At 33.2% G+C, this 15,658-nt stretch overlaps 3 protein-coding genes across 6 annotated transcripts in view; 1 reads left to right on the top strand and 2 right to left on the bottom strand.

Annotated features, from left to right (window-relative positions):
- Nucleotides 1-5,371, bottom strand: part of bsk (mitogen-activated protein kinase dJNK) — a 66,127-nt gene extending 60,756 nt beyond the window's left edge. Inside the window, exon 1 of the mRNA XM_065367641.1 lies at nt 5,060-5,371. The gene's annotated coding sequence lies outside the window, so the exon portion shown is untranslated. The remainder of the gene's footprint in view (nt 1-5,059) is intronic.
- Nucleotides 5,372-5,664: 293 nt separating this feature from the next.
- Nucleotides 5,665-6,696, top strand: mRpS23 (mitochondrial ribosomal protein S23). Its single transcript, XM_065367645.1, has 3 exons — nt 5,665-5,875; nt 5,956-6,117; nt 6,184-6,696. The coding sequence occupies exons 1-3, from the start codon at nt 5,832-5,834 to the stop codon at nt 6,638-6,640; spliced, it is 663 nt and encodes a 220-aa protein (XP_065223717.1). The 5' UTR covers nt 5,665-5,831; the 3' UTR covers nt 6,641-6,696.
- Nucleotides 6,697-6,749: 53 nt separating this feature from the next.
- Nucleotides 6,750-12,347, bottom strand: BicC (protein bicaudal C). 4 transcript variants are annotated; one of them, XM_065367636.1, is made up of 16 exons: nt 12,015-12,347; nt 11,874-11,917; nt 11,722-11,791; nt 11,537-11,631; nt 11,253-11,465; nt 10,932-11,174; nt 10,625-10,846; nt 10,384-10,552; nt 10,181-10,300; nt 8,770-9,087; nt 8,598-8,702; nt 8,418-8,513; nt 8,214-8,335; nt 7,951-8,140; nt 7,758-7,877; nt 6,750-7,684 (listed from the first exon to the last, which is right to left on the bottom strand). In XM_065367636.1, the coding sequence occupies exons 1-16, from the start codon at nt 12,220-12,222 to the stop codon at nt 7,578-7,580; spliced, it is 2,442 nt and encodes an 813-aa protein (XP_065223708.1). In that variant the 5' UTR covers nt 12,223-12,347; the 3' UTR covers nt 6,750-7,577. The 4 variants fall into 4 exon arrangements, with proteins under 4 accessions (XP_065223708.1, XP_065223705.1, XP_065223706.1 ...); XM_065367633.1 differs by having other exon boundaries at nt 8,770-9,093; nt 12,015-12,346; XM_065367634.1 differs by having other exon boundaries at nt 8,598-8,699; nt 8,770-9,093; nt 12,015-12,345.
- Nucleotides 12,348-15,658: the final 3,311 nt, after the last annotated feature.

The raw sequence follows: 15,658 nt of genomic DNA, 5'->3' as shown, positions 1-15,658 counted from the left end.
AACAAAAACTTCCAAAATTTGCCAAAAATTGGGAAAAAATTAATTTTAGAAGCAGAAAATTGGGGATTCTTTTCAAGGTTCCCTTTTGACATCCTACTCAAGTTTTGTTCCCATCGAATATTTCGTAGTCAAGGAGTTCCCTTTTCAAGAAGAAAATTCAGTTCTCTCATTTTTTTTTTTTTTTTTTTTTTTTGAAAATCGAAATACTACTTAGTAAGTATGTTATTTTTGAGTTCGTTAATTTTCCAACGTTTACTTGGCAAGTTGTCTAGATTCAAATTATGCTCAGTCATTCTTCCCACCATCTTCCATCCATCAAAAATCAACTAGTGGAAAAATAGAAAATATAAAAATTAAATTGAAGCATACGTTTCCAAAACGCACGAAGTCCATTTTCAAAGATTCTGAGGTTGCAAGGCCATCTAGCATAAATTTGCGGCCCAAAATGGCTGATTTTTTGATATGTTGTGCCCAAGGGTATTGGCTACAACATATCATAAAATCAGCCAATTTGAGCCATTTCTACGTTTCCAAATTGTACTAAATACCATGAATTTCTTAACAATATTTTCAATTCCATCAATGAATTTTCAAAGTTCAAACACGTCATTCTTTATCGCAAACCTTTCATTTCTTGAACCCCGTAGTAAATCATGGCCACAGATAAGTTCCCCCCCCCACCTCCCCTTTTCCACGACCTTGGTCTCATTTTTTTTTCGTGGAGAAATTTTTACTCGCATAGATATGGTTTTTTTTTGTCAATTAGATAAAAATCCAGTGGAAGTTTATGCCTGTCGGGCTGTCGACTTCAACTCAGCTGAAATATAGCTCATTGAAAGGGTACGTCAACTATGTCATCCACAATTCAGAACCAAATTTATGAGCAATCGAATGTATGACCGAAATAGTTCAATATTAAATCAATTTTTTTCAGCGTAAAAGAAACAATTCTGCCTTTTGGAGATCAAAGACTAAAAATCGGTTTTCACGCTGGACTTTTTCTTCCAAAGACAGAGAAACCTAAAAAAATCCACGAAGTTCTACTTTCGAAACGCTCGAAAAAAATCCGCCCTACCCCATTTACAGTAACAATAATTAAGAAAAGATCGTACATAATAAATTTAATAAGTTACTAAAACACATGGAACGCATTTATAAATGTTGAATTTTAATTTCATGAATTTTAGTCAGAGCACTTGTTGAAAAACTGGAATTCCAAAATGTCACTGGAGGTTCCAGAACGACTTGAAACTACCTCTAATAGTCGACTTGGCATGTCGAAAATAGGGTATAAACTAAATTCTAGCTTTCTAACTCAGCTGGATGAAATTATGAGGAAATAATCATTTCTAAAAATTTATTGGAGGCTTCTGAACTGATCAAAACGACTCGAAACTGTATCTAATTGATAGGAGAGTGAATTGAAAATAGGGTATACCTACATCAGATTTCAGCTTTTCGGCTCAATTAGGAAACGTTTCGATTTTTCGCCTTTGGCCCAAATTAGATTTTTTAAAAACGTCCAAAATTTTAAAAATTAACTTAAGCAGCTGAAATTTTAGCTGTGAGAATATTTTTGTATGCTATTTCGAACTGGTTTACTTTAAATCCAACATTTTCATGCTAGTTTCTCTCATCTATTCTGGTACATTGGAACGATTTTTTTCAGTACATATATCAAAATTTCCAGTGCAATTTCCTGACCCTGTAGAAATAGTCGAAAACAGATAAATTTAGATCTCGATTTTTGAAGTGAAATAGAAATAAGAATGACATTTTTTCTTCTAGTATTGAAAAGAAAATTCTTGAGGGAAGGTGAAACGAATTTTTCAAAACTCTAAATTGAATGAAGGAGGACAATTGGCAATTCCTACCTCAAGCGCTCTTTCTCGTTTAATTCTTCAAATTAAAATTTTTCCAGCTCCTCACCTCCCATGTTCTGAATTATTGAAAAATATTATGTACAAACGAGACATTTTCGACAGCTAAAAGTTTTGAAATGAAGTCAAATTGTTTCAAAATTTCAAAGTATTGAAATTTTGAGCGCAATTTTGGCAAACTACTTATTTACGATGCACGAAAGAATCTGAAAACTTCAAAATCGAAGAAAATACAACGAAACTTGTTGCAAAATTACAAAGACTGCAGTGGCCGTAAAAAAAATCCAAAATTTGACCACACAAGTTTCGATACAAAGTTCAAATACGATGGTATTCGTATTCTGAATATAGATAATGAGTCAAAAGTCTCGTTATATTTGACCATTCGGCCGTAACAGGGTAAAATATCGCGCCCTTTTTCATCAATTCAAACCTTACAAATCCGTTTTGCAACATTTCTGTATACGTAAAAAATAGCAGGTACACATAGGATACATTTTGAAATTAAATTTTTCTCATTCTTCGCAATATGCGATGGAAACTGAGACGGTTTGAAGCGTGGAAAATCATCGAGAAAAAAAGAAAAAGAACATCAGCAGCCGATTTATACTACGAAGGAGGGAAAAAAATCACATTCGCTCGTCCATCGAGCCAAAAGCGGATATTATATTCAAGCATCGTCGGCAGCTAACAATGTTTGGTGGAAACAGTCGATAATGAAGAGAAGCGCACACAGAAAAGCAACGAAAACGCTCTACGTAGCACGTTAAAAAGAGACCGAAACAGAACGAAAACGTTGCATTAGGGCGGCAGGGAAAGTACTCCGCTGACGTCACGGATAACCAACTTTTTATACCAGCCTTTGAAATTACCCTTTTCGTTTTCCTTGCCTCTGCTTCGACGTAACATAGGTCTACGTACAGTAAACTGATGCGTTAACCTGCCGTTGAGAAAATTTTCCGGCATTTTTGCCGCGTATCCGTGCGTACTATAATACTCGAGAACGTTTAACCGAGTCCGCATGGTATACGAATTGTTATTTAAAAAAAAAAAGAAAAAATAATTGGCATTTGAAAAAAAAGTACGCCAGTGCGGAGTTATTCGTTTGTTTGCGCAAATGAGTATTTTTGAATGCAAAGCTGAGCTTGATTTTTATGGTAGGTAGGTAGGTAGGTAGGTATTCTTCGAAGTATGTAATTAGACAGCAAAATGAAGCAATCCAACACCTTTTGACTTCACAGCAAAAAATGCTCGCAGAGAAAGAAAATCTCAAAGGAACGAAGTATTTTTTCGCAAGAGGGCAAAAAATTCTACTAAGGATAAAACTTGGTAAAAAAATAATCGTCGATTTCAATTTTTATGAAATTTTAATGCAACAAAATACGAAAAGTAAACCGACGAATAGCACATGCGAATCGATACACGAGTTAATGGTAAAGAAACGTAGGTAGCTCTTCCTCATACTACGACTATAATGCATTTGAAAATTATCGTTTCTCACACTCGATGCCATAATAATGTTCACATCAACCCTTCGAGTATTGAATTTAGCGAAAACTTTCGCCAGCTGTCGAAAAATTTTCATGAAAAAGTTCACGTAACGGTGTGATCTCTGTTCATTTCAAAATTGATGGCAAAAATTTTCTCCAAATTGAAATCCAAGGCGAAAAATTACTTTTGCATGGTTCAATAGCATGCTTCCAACCTCGTAAGACCAGTCATAACGTTAAATAAATTGCCTAACCGGCTGAACTTGATTCATAAGGGGATCGATTAGGCAATTTTTCAACCTTTCGTATATTTCCAGACTGCTAATGCTAAATGATTCGATTACATGCATGACACATGATCAAATTAATCTGAAACTGGGAAACATTTTAGTTCGATAAAATTACATCGTATTTCAATTTGCAGCATTCAATACTGCAGAAAAATTGAAAACATTACATAGCAATTTGGAATTTTTTTTAAACTCCAGTGCATTTGAACATGTACTGCATCAATTGAACGATGAAAACACATAAATAATCTCTCATAATTGCGAGTTTTTTGCCAAAATCTGTCCAATCGTCTACTAAAAACCGGATGCAAATTCTTCGCAGTAATAAAATAGAAGAAAAATAGTCGAAACGCGAGCAAAACATTCATATAAGAATTTTAGAAAACGACCCCTTTCACTGAAGGGTAAAACCTCCTACGCATTAATAATATTAATACCACCCAACTGACTTTTTAAGAATAAATGGTAACCTTCGATATTTTTGTCCTCATAATTTTGACGCCATATTTCGATAAAGAGGTTAACTCAAATACCCATTTCGACGTGAAAGTATTTTTCCATCTCGTGTAAAAAAATATCCGGCTCGAAGATTTATTTTTAAAAGATGCTTTTCATTTTCGTTTCAAGGGCACAGAGTTACTACGATTTCGAAAATTTTCACGAAATCGTAATAAAATTTCAGTTTTTAACTCTTTACTGATACATTGACCGAATAAGGGAACAATCTTATCATTTTGACGTTGTGGTTGCGATCAGACGATAACTTGTACGGTGTAAACTTCAAATCTTCATTTTGGTTCATTTTTTATTTCGAAAAATTATAGATGGAAGAATTCGTGTGATTTGATCTGAGAGAAAAGCTCCACAAACACAAACTCCTCGAAGCAGGAGTACGAGATTAAGAAGTTTATCAACTTCGTGCTACACAAAGTGCAGTAATTGGAGTAATATCGTCGCTGTAACAGTAAAATTTGAAAATTACATTCTGAATCATGTTGCTGAATACCGTTCATCATTTTGAAACAGAAAAGTAGAATTAAATCATTCAAAGATAACAATTTCCCAGGAATTTTTCCAAAGCCGATGACATCAACCACTTCAAAATGCATGTACTTGGATCACTGCACTGCAGTGCGTTTGTGAATAATGCTCTTAAAATTAAACATCGCAACAGGATATTTTGAACACGATCAATATTCGTACGATGTAGCAATGCGAAATTATGAACATATAACGCGAAAAACGATCCGAATATTTGTTCGGCAAAAAGTGAATTTGCACTTGATAAAAACACCAATCATGGCCTACTTATGCAGTGCAAAGCGACTGATATTATAAGACGAAATTAAATTAAGGTATAAAATAACGTTTGAAAGTATTGAAAATGTTGAATACTTACAGGTGTAGAATTAAAATACGAATTTACTTGAGTTGTTGAGAGGTGCAACATAAGTTATCAAAATTCACAACATTATCAACACAAACAATTTTTAATAAAACTTCACACAAAATGAACACTTAAGGGGTACACATACACAAAATAGCACTACGTATATAATCACATGGAAAAAAGACAATTATCAACGAACAAATAAATAAATTAAACACTTCAAAATTTTAAAAAAATTTACGAAACTTCATTTATAATTACAACTTCCACTAAAATGTATGGAAAAACACCTATTTTCTTTTTCTTCTTGTCACTTGGTTGGCACAGATTAAAAACTGCACACAGATAGACCGCTGTCACTTCAAGTTGCAAAAATTTGTTTTGCTGTTGACCTGAAGATGGCGGCATGAGCGCATGACAACTTATTTCAGAAAGATTTTACCAAGAAATTACCAGTAAAATAGAAAATACCGAAAAGTTGCCAAATTTCAGCGCGGATATTTGAACATTCTGATTGGTTGAGCCACAAAATAACGCCTTGCTATTGGACGAAGTCATTACTTACTTGAGAAATCAACAAAATGAAACAGCGCATTTCTTATCAATGTTATCATTTTTTTTTTTGAAAATTTCTCAATTTATGTGAATTTTTCTTTTCGCATTCGCATTTCCCTTTTAATAATTTATTTATATTTTACACCATTTATGCTATAAAAACGGATAATTCAAATCAACTTATCGCCATACGATCAGCTTATAAATCAATTATTCATTCCAAAGTATGGCGACCTCACGTCTCGAAAAACTTGGCACGATTTTTTCGAGGTTAGTATTACCTTATCAAAGTTAGTATACCGGTTCTTCATTTATTCGTAATTAATGCATAATTTCTTTTTGCTCGAAAGGGTTACATCTTTAATGAAATGTGGAGCCATTAGTCCGAATGATAAACCGCTGTGGTATGACATATATCAAGCGTTTCCTCCTATTGACGAACCTTCGTTCGCCCGACGAGTTACGATCAAAAAAGTCAAACCAATATTCTATCCAGAAGACCGAATTCGAGCGTAAGATGATTTCATTAGTATTTCAATGTATTTTGAATCGTGCTTGATTGTATTCTTTATGCGTAGTAAATTCCACGGAGGTAACTACGTGCAATCGATAAGGATGGAAACCTTAGAAGGAGGAATAACCACGAGCGACGTAACTCAAAAAGTGATTTCAGTAACCGGTGAAATTATGAAACAAGAACCTAACTTGAATGAAGATGATGCTTTGAAAAAAGCCGTTGAAAAACTAACATCTGAAAAAGCTTTCGATCCTAAATCGAAGTCTATGTTTAAATCAACCCATCGTAAAACTGCTCGAGCAACTACATCAGTTGATACCGTAAATTTGCCACATGATTCTAGTACTTTTAAAAATATTGCTGAAAAAGATGTCGATGTTACTAATATTCTTATTAGTCAACCAGAACAAGATAGTGTTCATTATAAGACAGATTCGATCGCAGATGAATTTAAAAAAGCTTCTAAAAAAGTTAAAGGTGAAAAATTAACCACCGATGATAGTTTGGAAGAAAAATAATTTTGATTTGTTGGCCTTGTTTATAATTGTATAGTTAAATAAAGTTAGATCTATAATTGCTATTTGTTTTTACTTGATGGTGATGAACGAAAATATAACAACTCAAACGTTGACAGCGTTATTTTACTTTTTTTTTATTTTTTTATTTTTCGACATGCAACAAAAACAGAAATAAAAGTAAAAAGATGCAGTAATGTAGAAAAATTAAGTAGTTTGGGAAACATAAATATCGAGTATTGCCCAAAAAAAATTAAATTGAAGTACCTACATAAGCTATTCTAATTTAATTTTTCTGAAATCTTATGTTAAACTTGCATCAACGATAGAATAAATACTACGATTAAGTTTACATAAATAATTTAAGCATCTTATCGATACAAATACGAAATGCATAAAAAATTTCACAAGAAACAGATACGACCGGTCCATGCATTCTTTCAATAAATAATGTCATCGTTTTAAACTGTCTTATGAGTTGAAATTTTAATTTTAATTTTTTCTTGGTATAAAAGCTGTATAAATTTGTTAGCGTTTTAAATAAAATATCTTAAAAACATATCCAAATTTTTTCTTTCTGATGTCTAACGGAAATAAAATATTCTTTTTTTCTTTAATTTTGTGAACGTTTACTATAAAATTATTCCCTTCGATGTAATTTGGAAATTAAACCTTTTTGTTAAATGGACTAATAAATAAATAAATAATAATAAAAAAAAAAACATTCAGATAGTTGTACTAAAACTTTCAAGCGGCTCAATAGAAACTCGAACCCTGATTTAAATAATGATCCGATCAAAATACAATTACATTTTCTAATAAATTAATTTTATAAAAAATAATAAATATGAAATAAATAAATATAAAAAATAAATTAATTAAATACAATAAAGAGAATTTACTCTCACATTTAATAAATACCATTGACAAAGATTTTTTTTTACCAAGAATCATTTTGAGGACTGGACGTAGATGTTGAACTCTTTCTCTCTGCTCCAGGAGCGGCGCTACCTCTGAATACATTTAAATTTTCTCGTTTTTTAAGTTCTGAAATGTCATTATACATAGTTATGCTGTAAAAAGTTTTTTAAATTGTTCGATGCTACATTAGAAAGCTTACCAGAAATGAAGAGCATCATTTTTTTTCGTGCTCCAAGAGCATGGACTCCTATTTCACGAAGATCAGCTTCTGTCAATGTTTGGAAGGTGCTAAGATCTATTTCATGTGATTTGAACAATTCTGAAAACGTAATGAGTTTCGTATTAATTGAAAATAAATTTTTGCTACTTGATAAATTGTAAAAAATACTAACGAATATATTTTTGTAAACCGAGAGATGCTAAATGAACTGGGAGATCATGGTAATTTGAAGATGTAACAACATTAAATGTTGTACTGGCGGCTGCATCGAGGTAATTGCTGGCAGAGAAATTTTGACTGTTGCTATCTACACTATCATTGAAAAAACTTTTGGTGTTACTGTTTATTTCTTCTTCTGTGTTCTGGAACGAATAAAAAGTGCATTAAAGAACTGCTGATGGCACAATAATTAAAACTAAAATGTTTACAACTAACCGTTACTTCCTCTTTCTTTTGGTTACGGAGCATAGATGAAGGACTAGACTGACTAAACCCGTATCCAGACCATGTAGTAGTCGGTATGCGAACTTGGGTTCGACTGGGCACTCCTTGCATAGCTTCAAAAAATATGCGAATAATTTTATTTTGAGATATTTCATTAAAAGAATTCATACTTTGGTAGAAAACTTGTATCGATACCTTGAGCAGCTTTAATTCTCAGATTTTGTAAATCTGGTAAACCAATATTTCCTATACTTCTTTCAAATCCTGGAGCTTTCCTATCGTCGCTTATATCTGCATAGTAAAAAATGTTAATGAAAAAAATATAATAAACTTTGTATTCTCAGCAAAGTCATGTTTCACATTTCACTCAATTACCTAATTTATTTTCCATTAAACTCTGAGATGGAGATGTAGTTCGTGGACTAGCTGCTGGACTTGATAAAGAACTGGTGTTACTACTCAACGACGAATGGCCTGCTGCTAGCAAAACAGAAGTCTTCTGTAGTAAGTGCAGACATGATTTTCATCATCTTATACCATTACTTACTCAAACTGTCTCTGACGTCTGGCAACGAAAACGAATACGGAAGTCGCATTGAGGAAAGTAGGCCTACATCACATGACGTCGAGTTATTTTGAGGAATTTTTATAGCTGTGCCCGTATCGGTCGGTGATTCGAAACTTGTATCGGGGGTTGTATCTCTGAGAGGACGTGGACTATTTGTTGGTGTTTGAAATGATGTTCCAAGCACGGTGATGGGCGAGAAAAACGATGGTATGAAAACAGAATGGGGCGTTTGTTGTAGATGAGGGAATCCGGTTCTGTTATTTCCAATCGGCAAACTAGGTAGATTTTGGAAACTACCTGTAGCTGACAATAATTTCAATATCGTTAAGCAGAAGTAAAAATAATACAATAATCTAGATCTAGCCTATCTACGCATGCAATAATAGTAGATACCTCAAATTTTCAGTCTATTCTATTGTGATTTTATGGGGGAAAAAAATGATTCCATATTTCAATTTTATTCATCATCATTCGGTAAGTTTTTTTTTTTTTTTGAAGATTTGCGTTGGCGTTCATAAAAATTTATTTACCCGAAATTTTGTAAACATTACTATGGCCGTCTGGAAAGATTGATCATGTGGCAATTTTCAATTTTTTGCAATTTAAGAAAATTAATCCTAAGCGTGCAAAAACAAGTCGAACTGATGAAAAATAAAATTTGAATCTGATGATGAGCGGGCGGTCAACATCCAATAAAAACGTTTTCTTATCAACAACCATACCGGGTGACCAAGAATAATGGGATTTCGATGTTATCAAAAAGGAGAGAAAATTCCCGTTATGAAAATTAGAAAATTAAATAATCATGTAAAAAATGGCGTTTGAGTGATTGTTTCAATGAAATACGAAATAATCTTTCATTTTGCATCGAAACAATAATTCGAAAGCTCTTTTTCTCGATTGTTATTTCATTTTCCAGTTTTTAATCAGGGAAATTTTTTTCCCTTTTTGGCATATCAGAACATTACAAAACCCATTATTCTTGGTCACCCGGTAACATATCATATCATTCGCTGAACGAGAAAATCTGAATGATGATTGGTTCTAGTTTGTGACAACAAAATACAATTGGTTGATTTGAAAATTCGAATGATGATTGGTTCTATTCAGTTTGTTTCAGGAAAAAATGATAACGTGAACGCGAGGAAGAGGAAGAATCAAACTGATACTGAATCGTCAATTTGAAAAATGATTGTGAGTATCGTGATGCTGAAATTTGAAAGTAATTTTCCTGCATCGAGACAAAATGATGTACAGGACACAGGTATGACTTGATTCATTATTTCTAATCAATACGTGTCTAGTGTTATTAGTATCCAATTGAGTAGAAAATTAATTGCATGGTTTCGAAAAAACTTTGTAATACTTATTGTAAATTCAGATAACTTACTCGCAAAGCTTTTGAGAAATGAAGGCACTGCTCCAGGAGCTTTGTAAGTTGAAGGAAGCACTGCCTTAATTGGCTTATCTCTTGATCCGGTTAATATACGACGTGCCTCGTAAATGTTGGCTGCAGGAAAAATCGTAAATGGTGAGTGGAAATTATTTACCTATGCTCGTCAATTGACGAAATGTAATGAAAAGCATACGCACTTGCGTTTCTTTCTAAACCTTTGATTACTACAGAATAAATATTCTGTTTGTGTTTGAATCTTATAGATATGTAAACGTCAAGAGATTGCATTATTTCATCCAACGTTTCTGGATTTAAAGATACCACCTCTGACGTTAAATCGAACATCAATACTAAAGGTAATGATCCCTGCAATGGTAATAGAATCGATTAGAGGCATGTTCAAAATGGAAATGATCTGATTCAGAAACGAAATCTTACCAATAGCATTTGTCTGGCAAGATACACATCATCAATTGAGCTGCCGGTTATCGTTACACTGCTCTTTTTCAAAGAAGGTGTACACGGATTTCTAGGATCAGGAAACATGACTTGTACTCTTGTACGTTGCATTATAGTCTTCAAGTTTTGGTGGTTGGCACCCAAAACTAAACTGTGATACTGCGGTGATATTTCCATCATCATTTGAATCTTGACTGAACTCTGAAAAAAAACCAACATCAGAATATTGCAGAATAGGTATTTATCGAAATGCAATTTTTACCATCGTTTGTACTTTGAAACTTACAGCGAATTTTCCACACATTAGACTAATCAAACTTAAAGTTGCTTCTTTAACTTTCCTCATGTCCAATTCGCAACCTTTCACCATCACCAACGTAGAATGCAGTTTAGCTCTCGTACGAAACATCACTTGCACGTTGTAATTCTCTTGTATTGTACTCAGTACAATTGAAGAAGTTTGTTCCGGAAATTGTTGAATGGTTCCAACGTTCGGTAACTCGAAACAAAATATCAACGGCGTCAGCTCCTATCGGTTCAAAGTAAACATTCATTAGCCTACCTATAGTTATTTGTTTCAAGAACTTTTTTCATCAACGTCACTTACTCTGACACGTGCTCTGGCTTTTTCAATATTAGCCATTTCCCCAGCGATGGAAACCTGATTACTTTTTTCTTCTTCGTTACTTCGGTTCGAGTCGGGAAAGTGAATATGGCAACTGGTTTCTTCCATGACTTTTTTAATTCTCGAACCACCTTTTCCAATAATATGAGAGTGATCTGTGTAACTAACGTCCAATTTCATCGTTACTCTGTTACTCTGTGGAATAAAATGATTTAAAAATTTTATCGATTTCAGATTCGCGAATAGGCCTATTTCAAAATAATTACGTAAATATTGGGTACCCTAGTGTCAAGTACAGCCATGACTTGCTCTTTGGCGCTTTTCACGTTGTTCATTAGGCCTGCGATTTTTATATGCGGATCTATTCGGAAAAATTTTCATTAAATTATACAGCTCTATATTCAAGTCTAGGTATCATACCCTATTACTTTTACGAAATACGAGTAGGTACCTTTCTTTGATTTTGCTCCAATCTTTAGGCGACTCGGCCATAATATAAGAGTTTTAGTTTCTTTCATTATCTAAAAAACGTTTTAAACATTCAGAAATAGCTCGATTTAATGTTAACACGTGTTTTGAGTCGTGTACACTTGTAATGCTTACTTTTTCGAAAAATTCTTGAGCCGATTTAGCGCAATCCGCCTTTCCTGAAAGTTGCACGTGACAATTCAAATTCATAACGTGGTAATTTCGAATTTTTATCAAACAGATAGCTTTGAAAGCTGATTGAAATGAAATTCTTACCTAATAACATGAGTTCTAGTTTCTTCCTATTTACCCTGAATCGTTCGGTGGGAAGATCTTTGACGTTGTTAAATCCCAATGACGTGGCAAACTCTTGTAATTCATCTCGATAATCACTACTATAACAACTGCTTCTTTCAGTGCCTGTCGTACTAGCTTCTGAAATTTCGGACAATGTATCCGATGCAGCATTCGAATTCGGACGCATTACAAATTCGAACCAAAAAAAATCAAATACAGAACACGAAAATTGCTGACTGATGTAACGCGGGGTGTGTAAATGTTGGTCAGGTCAGACTAAAGAATGTCGTGGACAATGTATGATTTGGTTGAAAAATGCTTATCTTTTATTCCCCACTTTAGGTGAAAATTGAAAGAATATCATTGCAAATGATCTGGTTTTGAATAGATGATATATTCGATAGACACACCCGCTCGTCCTAGACTCAATGTGGTGTGTACAAATCGACCTTATCGTATCAAGCTCGATAGTTGTGTGCTTTTGTTGGTTATATTTGACTGAGCTAATTTATCAACATTGCTGGCGATATATTGAAAACTAGTTTCACTTGTGCTTTGCTGAAATTTTTCGAGAACTCGTGTACTCGTATACTGTGCAGTAATGATGTGCATCAAGGTTATTGTTGACTTTCCTGTACTTATTCCAGTTTAATTTTACATATTTACCTACATTTTGCTTTTCTCGCATGTATGGTAAACGTTCGAACCATGAATGAAATTTAATAAACTTAATGGTTTGTTGTGAAAATGAAAATGTGGCGAGTATACAGGACTGAATAAAAATGAAAAATCGCAATTCGATGAATATTCTATTGGGATGAATAAAAAAACCAAATTCTCATTCAAACAGATATCTATGTTTTTTGTATCAAAATCATAACACGTATTGCAATAAATCTAACGGTATTTTCGCAGGCGACTTAACATAAATTATTTGTAGGAAATAGATGTTGGCGTGAGTATAATATTTTCCTATATTTTTTCGCTAAGCTTATTATTATTTTTTGCGTTGCATTGTATGTACTGTGCATGTGTGTGTAAAGAATGATAATTTCGTAAATGATTATTTAAGCAATTTAAATTCAATTTGCAGCTTCGACTTTACTACCATAAGCATTAAAGGAAATAGTAAAACGAAATGAGTTTAAAAAAAAAATCCTTTCTAAAGATAGATCTTTTCTTATCGATAGTTTTTAATTGTAAATATGTACTTACCAACTTAGGTACCTGAAAGCTATTTACTTCAAATTTCTGTTATTATAAAGATGTTGATAGTTTCAAATTTTTGTAGAATGTTTGAGACTTTTTCGAAAAATATGTCATATTTGGTGACATTTTTTTTAGAATTTTAACAATTCAAAAAAATATTTTTTGCTTTATTTTTCAATCAATTTTACTTTTATTATAAAGATGTTGATAGTTTCAAATTTTTGTAGAATGTTTGAGACTTTTTCGAAAAATATCTCATATTTGGTGACATTTTTTTTAGAATTTTAACAATTCAAAAAAATATTTTTTGCTTTATTTTTCAATTAATTTTACTTTTTTTTTCTTGCATTTTAAATAACTTTCGTTGCGTTCCTATTGATTTTTTTGCATTTCAAATCAATTTCAAAGATATTTCATCAAGTTAAATGCCACTTCGAGTAATTTTGATGGAAGTATTACATTTTTTTTTTTGGAATTTTTTCAAGTTTTTTGCTTTTTAAAGTACCAATTATGAACTGAATTTATCAAGTACCTTTAAACATTTTTTAAAATTCTTTTTAGGAAATTCTAAATGTATGGTCAAGTTGACATGATGCTCGATCAGACACGATCATCCGGACCCGGTCTTATCTGTGTGACGCGGGTCAGCGTGATAAAAATTCTGGGCAGATCTCCACTCAAAACACATCGATATCAAAAATCAAAAATTTCCTTTTTCCAAAAAAAATTTTGAAATTTGCACAAGTGGCTTTATCGTGCTTAAAAACAATCCCTCAGAATTCGAATTTCAACGTTGCGAGCCATTCTGTAGCATCCGGTGTGATTTTCAATATCTCCTGAGTGTTGAAATTTCTTCAAAATGCGTGGAAATTTATTTGAGTGGCGTGACTTATTCTGGACCGGTTTACGGAGTTTTTCCACATTTTGGTCGATTTCCTGGCGGACACTTCGAGTCTTTGTTTGACCAGCATATTTGAGAAGAAAATTTCAAAATATAAAAAATTTTCTGTTTCTGGAGAAATTTTTTAAAATTTTTACAAATGGCTGTAAGTACTGTACCTTCCATAAAAATAATCCCCCAAATCCGAATTTCACCATTTTGAGCCATTCTGAAGTCTCCAGCACGATTTTCAATTTCTCCAGAAAACGCATGAATTAATTTGGTCAGCTAGAAATCGAGTTTTGTGGCTTATTATCAACCTCTGTAGCGAGTTTAGCAAACTTCTAGCAAGCACTGCGGGCGTTTTCCTTGATTTATTAAATTTTTTTCCTTAAAATATGTTCGTAAAAAAAAAAGCAGTATGGGCATGGAAATTGGCTAAAATGTAGATAAACTCGTTAAACAGATCGGGAATACCTAAACCACAACTCTTTTTTAATAGCCCAATGTAATTTACGTACCTTCTAGAGAAATTTAAAAGCTCTGTAGGAACTCAAAATCGTGCTGAAGACTCTAGAAGGACTTGAAATGGCGAAATTCTGTTTAGATGAGTTGGCATTTTTTCCAAGACTGAATAATTTCCATCATTTTTACTGAATTGATACCTATATTTTTTTAAAAAGCATAAATGGCCCCGGAAGTGGTCAATTTTGGATTTTGAGGGATTCGTGGAAAATCAATTTGGGCAGCTGAAATTTTGGTTATGAGAGGTTCAGACCTAGTCTTTCCAAAAATCATGACCCCGTTCTTTTCAGAAGCGACCGCCTAAAGAAATTCTTTTCTAATGTAAGTTCAACTTCAATGTATTGTATTTTCAAAATGAGCACATTTATTGAGGGATCTCGTCTCCCCCTCTCTAACCTTTATCCAGGGCAAAATTTGAGAAAAATAGAAGTCATGTGAATACATAAATACCTCCAATGTGTCATGTTTTTGAACGAGCTGAACACGATAATATATTTTTTCTTATCCGACCCCTTCGACGCCTCCAAGCCCTCGTAATGGGGTTCAAATTCTGAAAAGGTTGACGAGGTATAAAATGATACATATGTATAGCCTTTGTACGCATTTTAAGCTTCATTGAAGACAATTTTTCTATATCTATGTTTGGTTTGAAGCTGAGAAAATTCAATGAATGTTTTTTCTTCTAGGTACTAAATTACTCACCTCTTGATTGCACTGCATGAAGACATGATGGACAATTCGACTTACCAGCATTTTATCTGGGTTGATTCTGGATGATGAGTGTTTTGACTTGTTGTAAAAGAGAAAGAATCACAATCGCGAATCAGTTATGCGAGTTAATTAGTCAATTCGAAAATTACTATCGGCTGTCGTCGAGGTTGTTATCATTGGGTGATTTCATTCGTGTGATTATACCTGATCGTTTTTCATTAATATTGTATTTTATTTTTTAAATGAAATCAGAAAAGTGGTTGTAATAGACCGGTTCCGAGCAGAGGTGTACACTGTA

This window comes from Planococcus citri, chromosome 5, assembly GCF_950023065.1.
Source record: "Planococcus citri chromosome 5, ihPlaCitr1.1, whole genome shotgun sequence".
NCBI classification, from domain to species: Eukaryota; Metazoa; Arthropoda; class Insecta; order Hemiptera; family Pseudococcidae; genus Planococcus; species Planococcus citri.
Note: the sequence above shows the minus strand (reverse complement) of the source record. Positions and strands in the feature narration are given on the sequence as shown.